General features: G+C 36.5%; 1 protein-coding gene across 2 annotated transcripts in view; it reads right to left on the bottom strand.

Annotated features, from left to right (window-relative positions):
- Positions 1 to 2,390: 2,390 nt before the first annotated feature.
- Positions 2,391 to 7,375, bottom strand: part of HADHB (hydroxyacyl-CoA dehydrogenase trifunctional multienzyme complex subunit beta) — a 29,169-nt gene continuing 24,184 nt past the window's right edge. The window contains exons 13-16 of one of the 2 annotated variants that reach the window (XM_081156081.1): positions 6,566 to 6,653; positions 6,141 to 6,215; positions 5,483 to 5,647; positions 2,391 to 2,956 (exon numbers count right to left, since the gene is read on the bottom strand). In XM_081156081.1, the coding sequence (XP_081012207.1) occupies positions 2,921 to 2,956; positions 5,483 to 5,647; positions 6,141 to 6,215; positions 6,566 to 6,653 (364 nt within the window). In that variant the 3' untranslated portion in view covers positions 2,391 to 2,920. Of the gene's footprint in view, positions 2,957 to 5,419; positions 5,648 to 6,140; positions 6,216 to 6,565; positions 6,654 to 7,375 lie in introns of those variants that run through there. The other variant, XM_081156080.1, reaches the window with a different exon arrangement.

Here is a 7,375-nt window from a genome sequence, read left to right as displayed (position 1 = left end):
TTGTAGAACTATGTTCTAATTTTCCTTCTCAAATGATTGCACATACTCAATGCATGCATAGCTGGTAAAAAACACACTTTAGAGTCAGTAAATGAAATGACATTAAGCCTTTGTTCACTTGGCTCTCACTATATAAAAGAGAGGACTGAAAAAAGTGGCTCTGGAAGCAACTATAAGTGAGATTCAGCAGCAATTCCATTTCTAAAAAGATGGCTTAAAGCAATAAGTAGACAAGTAAACAGATAAATGTACGAAGGATGTGCAATGGAATGTTAATATTCTCAAAAAAAAGAGGCACAAATTAGGATATACCCACCCATACAAGAGGAATTCTATGTGGTCATTAAAAACAATGTGGAAAAATGTTTAGGCTATATAGCTAAGTAAAACAAAAGGGTTCCAGAACAGCATTATATTAGGCAATTTGCTCCACGTATCCAAATAAATGTGTGTACTGAAAATACATCAAACTATTAATGGTGGGTATCTCTACTTGGTTTTTCATTTTCTTCTTACTCTATTGGATCTTTTTACAATAAGCATGGATTTTTATATTAGAAAAATAAACGATTTTTAAAAAGTTCTCTTGAACATTTTGCATAAAAATAGAAACTTGACAAGCAAAGAAACAAACAAAAAACCCTTTGGAATCTAGGTTTGTTTGTACAGAACAGTGGACATGAGGGGTTCCTGGGAAAGCTTTGAACCCCCTATTTGGAGTTCTGCTTGGGAATCAATTCTGCTTGGTCACTGATGGTCCCTTAAGTATGAAAGGGAAAAGGGCTCCTAGTTGAGTTCACTGCAGCTACAAACATTGCCAACATGTCTAAATGCTTCTTCTCTTTCAATCATGTATTTCTTTTCAGAACAGTATTTCTGCTATTTTTGTCTTTCTAGTCTCACATCTCCTCTTAATCAATGATCCCTCTTCATTGAAAAAGCAGAGTATACTGGTTCAAGTTCCAAAATAAACCCCAGTGGGTACAGGCAGAGGGCCTCTGAGTCACCCATTAAACTCTAAGAAAGACTGGGAGACCCCGATACTGCTTTCTACCCTTCAAGAAAGGCCAGAATTTGAGACTTGAAGAAATCAACAAAACTAAGAAGGGTAGGGGGAGAAGATAGGCTGAGAATTAGGATTCTCCTCTCTGGAAAGATGGAAGCAAAGAGGGCAGGAATTTTTGTCTGTTTTGTTGGTTGCTGAAGTCTCAGCATCTAGACCAGTGCTCAGCACACACCATGCACTCGAAAGTAGATGGACCACAGGAACACGAAGCTGTCCTCAGCATCAGACCATCAGAAGCAAACGGCAAGTATTTTCTCCCATTCCAAAGGCTGCCTTTTCACTAGTCGTTGATGCAGTGTTTAATTTTGATGAAGTCTAATGTATCTATTTTTGTCCTTTCTTTTCTGTGTTTTTGGTATCATATCCAACAAATCAGTGCAAATCCAATGTCCTATAGCTTTTCCCATTTTCTTCTAAGAGATTTATAAGTTTTTCTAAGAGATTTATAGCTCTTACATTTAGGTCTTTGACCCATTTTGAGTTAGTTTTTATATATGGTGAAAGGTAGGGAACCAACTTCATTCTTTTGTATGTGGATATACAATCTTCCCAACATGATTTGTTGACTATCCCATAAGTTTTGACATTCTTATCAAAAATATGTGATATATGTGAGGCCCTATTTCTGTTTGTTTTTTAAAAGCTATTAACTAAACTCCAGATTTTAATCAGATTTCACCAGCTTTTCCATTAATGTCCTTTTTCTAGTTCAGAGTCCAGCCCAGGATACTTTCCACTTATTGTCATGTCTCCTTAGCCTCCTCTGGTGTGTGACAGTCACAGTCTTCTCTTACTTTCATGACCTTGAGTAGTTCTGAGGCTGGTCAAGATGTTTTCTCGTGATTTAACTGGGTTATAGGTATTTGGAGAGCATACCACTGAGGTAAAGCGGCCTCTTGATTACATCATACCAGGAAGTATGTGACACTGATAACGTTGGCCCCGGTCACTTGGTTAAGCTGTTGTTGGCCAGGTTTCTCCACTGGGGGGTAACTTGTGACTAGCATACATGTTATTCAGTGCTGTTTGGTTGTCAAAAAACTGAAAGGATTTTTAGTATGTTGATCAAAATTTTTAAATTTCTTTACACTTCATTTAAATCCTGGCAAACAGAAGCATCTCTAAACAGTGAAATAAATTTACAATGGGGGGGGGTTAGCAATGGGGGGGAAAGGTGTTATTCTAATGCAGGACCCTCTTTATGTTCCTAGCAGTCTCATGGTTGACTATAATAGTTAGAAGTTACAAGTGAGGAATCAAAGGCAAAAATCTGCCCCTAAGCTAAGAGAACCACCTTTTATCTGAATAAAAATAAGGCAAACAGTTCTGCAATAGCTCTCCACTTTATTAAGGTTAACCAACATGGTATCTGTGTATCTAAACATTTACTGTAAGTTTTCGATGATGTTTAGATTCTGAATTACCTTTCCATAATTAAGTTAATATAGGCACATTGGTTTGTAGCTTATAGAAAACACTTAGCTTTAGGTCACAAATAGGAATGAGTACAATTTGCAAATATTACAAAGATGACTCCAAATCTCAGCTAACCTCTTTTCCAGATTGCAACCACTTGTTTAGTCTTTCATGAAAATACAGGCTAAAAACAAATGCTTAAATGTATTACGTGTGAGAGTCTGGAGACTAAGAAATCCCTGAAAGAGCAGTAAGCTGTGACTATTGAAAAGCTCAGAACAGTGGCGAGGCTTAATTGCAAAGTATTTAACAGAAGGCCACAAATTTTGTTTTCCTAAGAGGAGCTAGGAACTATAGGTGTCATTTAGTAATGCATTGAAATGGCATTGCCTAGTGTGAGTGTTGCACAGAAATTCCAGGTCATCGCTTCTTGATCGATTATTTTGGATAAGCTTCCACTATCATAGCATGGCCCTGTGAAGGAAAAATAAGTTCAGTAAGAGTAATGAACAATTAATCTAGCCAGTACAGATGCAGCAGAGAACAACGGGAAAAAGACAGGCTTTGGAGTTTGAGGTTGGATCTGCCATTCAAATGCTGTGTGATCTTGGGATAGCCATTCTGAACCTCCAGTTCATCTATAGAATAGGGCTTGTGGTGCCTACTTCATAGTGTTTTTGTGAGCATTAAATTAGATAGCATATAATACACACACAATTCTTTACCTACATATATACATGTATACATATACACATCAGAGCCTGTCTAGTTGAGTTTGATTCCTAGTAGATGCTCCATACGTGGTTGCTATTAAAATGAGAAGCCACAGGGGGCTTTTTTAGCTGTATAAAAATAAACATAATACAGTGAATGCCAACAACAGTAAATTTCTAGATTAGAAAACTGAGGCTCTGAAAGGTTAAGTTGCTCATCCAAATCCTCTCTGCTATTAAAAAACAGGGCCAGGATTTGAAACCAGGTCTAGATGATTCCAAAGCCAAAGACTCTTCACTATTCTAGTCAGGTGAAGATGATCCAAGGGCCCAAAGGTAAGAAGGCAGAAAACCCCTTTTCCAGCACTATGCACAGTGCTGCACCCTAGTTATCTCCCTAGCTGAAACAAGCATAGAAGTTTATAATTTCATGAGTCTAAATCCTATCTGATAATCACAGCCATTCTATCTTTTGGACTGGGATCAAACCACTTAATAGCCTAACTAATGCTTGGCTACTTGGTCCAATCTGATCCCCATAAATATTAAGAAACTATTATTTTTAAGGCATGAAGCTGAACACTGTGTGGGTACAAAGCTTTGCTACATGGTATCTGTCCTCAATTTAGTATACACTATAATTCAAACCAAACTAAATATCTTGATACAGGAACAAGCAAACAAAATGGTACAGGGATGAAAACATTTGACTGACTTGGGGTTACCCTAGAAGGGCGCATGATAAGGCAGAAATTTCCTTCTCCAGCTTTATTTAAAATGCATTGGTTTCATGTTTCAGATATTTCAGATTGCTCTAAATTAGTGGTTCTCAACTGGAGGCGATTTTGCTCCTCACAACTCCACGGAGGACAGTTAGCAATATCCGGAGATATTTTTGGTTGTCCCAACTGTGTGTATATGGGCATGGATGGAGGTGTTGCTACTGGTTATCTAGTGGGTAGAGACCACACTAAACATCCCACAACACATAGCATATCTCCCACAACAAAGAATTATCTGGCCCAAAATATTACTACATACTGCCAAAGCTGCTCTAGATTCATGACGGATTCCTCCTCTGATAGAATCATGCTTGTATCACTCATTTGCTCTGGATGAAACAATGCCAAATTTAATCTAGTTTCTAAGATGCATCATCTTTCTCTTCACTATGCTATAAATTTCTAGATAGTGCTGGGTATTATTCTTTGTTCATCCACAAAAGCACCTAGTGTTGTGTTATTTATACTCTATATGGGAGATAAAAAATTAGGGAACAAATACTGAAAACCAAAGGCCATTAACCTACTTGAACTATGTACTACACACAGTGCTGTGCACTAGCTATCTTCTTCGTTCAGCTTGGCACAGACACATAAGAGCGAGGGCTCCAGTCCTAACTGATTTTGGCTTTCTGTAAAAAAGTTACACAGATTACAAAATGCTTTTGATGATGAATTCTAAAATGTTCCAACCTATAAATAACTGACCCCTTGTTTCTTCAAAGTCTCTGAGGAAAAGCCATAAATAAAGGCTTGTAAACGTAAAATGTTTTTACTTTTACATATCTTATTTCTTCATCTTGATCAGCAATAGGAATTTTCTATAACCCTGTTTCCATCAGGGTTTAAAAAACAAACCAAAAAAAAGATTACAGCCAGCCTTCCTTTTGGATTTTATTCCCACAGTGAAGTGCTATAGCAGGTAGGAAGTTGCATCTATACTCCAAGTAAAGGAGGTTGAAAAAAGTCTGTGGAATAATATCATTTCCCCCAGCTAAATGGCATAAGTCATCCAGAGGTAAATTAATTCTTCAATTAAGGTACTGTAGGTTCTCAAGAAAGATAGTTTACCTCTTGGGGAAATTTTATGGCTAAGTCTCATATAGAGAAGTGATAAATGAATAAAATTTTATTACTAAAGAAAATAGAGTGTGAATGATAAATGTCTCGTGAGGGAATTATAGGTGACCTAATTTCTTCTATATACTTTTTATATTTTCCATAATTACCGTAATGAGCACATATTACTTTTATAAACAAAACGTAAACATTATTTTAGAAAAAAAATAGCTTGGATTTAAATAGCATCTTCTTTCCAAAGTCTTAGAATTAAAGTTGTACCCTCTCCTTGCAAAAATAGCCTGCTTTTTATCTGGTTGCCTGTCATCAGAAATATTGTTCTAAGAATGTTTCAAAATAAACTAAATCAAACATTCTTGGATGAGCTTGTTTTGTTTTCAAGAAAATGACTTTCTAGACGTTCCTGTGAGGTTGCGGGGACATACCTGCCCTCCAGCTGCACATGCAGCCACCAAACCAAACTGGCCTCCTTCCTTCCGTAATCTGTTGGCAGCTGCCATGACCAACCGACAGCCAGTTGCTCCAAATGGGTGTCCCAGGGACAGCGATCCACCCCAGTTGTTAAACTTCTCCAAGGGAGGCGTTCCAACCTGGCTCACATAAAAACAGACACAAATATAAAGATACATTTACTTAAGATAAGAATATGGCCAGGTCCTTAGTAATAAGAAGTAACAGAACTAGAGAGAAATAACTAACAAGACACATCACAAATCTTTTACTGCAAAAGAAAATTCTGGGTCAATTCTGAAAGCCAAGGGTCCATTTATTTTTTTCTTTCTTTCTTTTTTTTTTTGGATGAGATGTCGTCATAGATTTCATCTCAATGCCCCCAAATTTATGTATTTCATTTCTTTTCCATCTAACATCAGAATGGGAAGAACAAAAAACAACCTAAAATCTTGCTTTTATTTTTTCTAAAGAATTTCGAGGAATATTTTGCAACTAAGAAACATCCATTTAATGAAACACAAAATTCTTCACAGGAGCAGCTTTCCGCTTCATATTTTTACTGGCAGGTAACTAAGCTTCAAGTATTAAAGTGCTCTGGAAATTCAAGCATATTTTTAATCAGAAACTTACCTTGGTTTTTCTGCCCATGTAGTTTTGTGCAAACCAATCAGAATCCATGGCTTTAAAATTCGCCAAAATCTGACCCTAGAAGGGAAAATAATTCAGTAAGGAGCTTGTTGTTACTGTCTCTCGAAGCTTTCTTTTACGCATCAGTTACTAACTTTAAAGCTGAGCAAATTTTTAAATCAGTTTTCACTGAAAATTTTCTTAAGAAACAATTTGGTACTTTTGAAGGGCCTTTAAGATAGTCTCAAACATTTGTTTTCCAACACTGTACATGTGGCCCTGGGTTCTCTCCCCTCACCCCGCCAGCAGTGTAAGGCAGTACTTCACAGATAAAGCTCTACCTCTGTTTTACTCAGATTATAGACCACACCATGGTCTCTCCCACAATGACTAATTTTTTATCATTACAGTTCTTTAAAATGACTTACTGAGAAAGCTTCATGAAATTCAAAAGCATCAATATCATTCAATGTTAATCCTGCCTTTTCTAGAACCTTTGGAGTAGCATATGTTGGCCTGAAAAGAAAAAATAAGTAGTATGTTAAAACTTTAACTTTTAACCTAAGAGTTCCTTCATATTCCCCAAACTGAGTTTGACATAGGTATTAGAATGTCTCCACTCATCCACTGATTCTACTGTACAAATATTAATTAAGTGTTGGGGATACAACAGTGCACTGAGTAGACATGGCCTCTGCCTTTATGCAGTTTATATTCTAGAGTCAGGGAAATAGATTATAAATAAGTAAACAATGAAAGAGAAAGACAAACTAATAATGTGAAGAGCTAGAACACAGAGTTCAAAGGGCAAAGCCTAGGAAAGGGCATGGCTAGTCTGAAGAACATAATGGAAGCCAGTTATAGAGCCTTGTGAGGGAGGGGGAGGTAGTCTAAAACAAGGAGGATTTTATAAAAGGCTCTTCTGAAGACTGTAGCAGTGTGTGTAGCAATATGAAAAAATATATGTTGATGAAAAAAAGAAGACAAAGTTAGATATATAATTGTAAGTAAAAATTATAGGAATAAATGGAAAAGAATCCAAAACTATAAAATGATATACCAACATTGCTTCTTGGCTTTTTGTTAAGATCAAGTATAAAATGATATACCAACACAGAGGATTATTATTAGGGTTTTTTAAATCCAACCACAAACCAATTATGAACTCAGGGTTTAACACACTTTAAAATCTGTGTAATAAATGTTGGTAATCAAATACTTTTGATTACAGTCCAAGG

This window comes from Miniopterus schreibersii (genome assembly GCF_964146895.1).
Source record: "Miniopterus schreibersii genome assembly, chromosome: 13".
NCBI lineage: Eukaryota > Metazoa > Chordata > Mammalia > Chiroptera > Miniopteridae > Miniopterus > Miniopterus schreibersii.
Note: the sequence above shows the minus strand (reverse complement) of the source record. Positions and strands in the feature narration are given on the sequence as shown.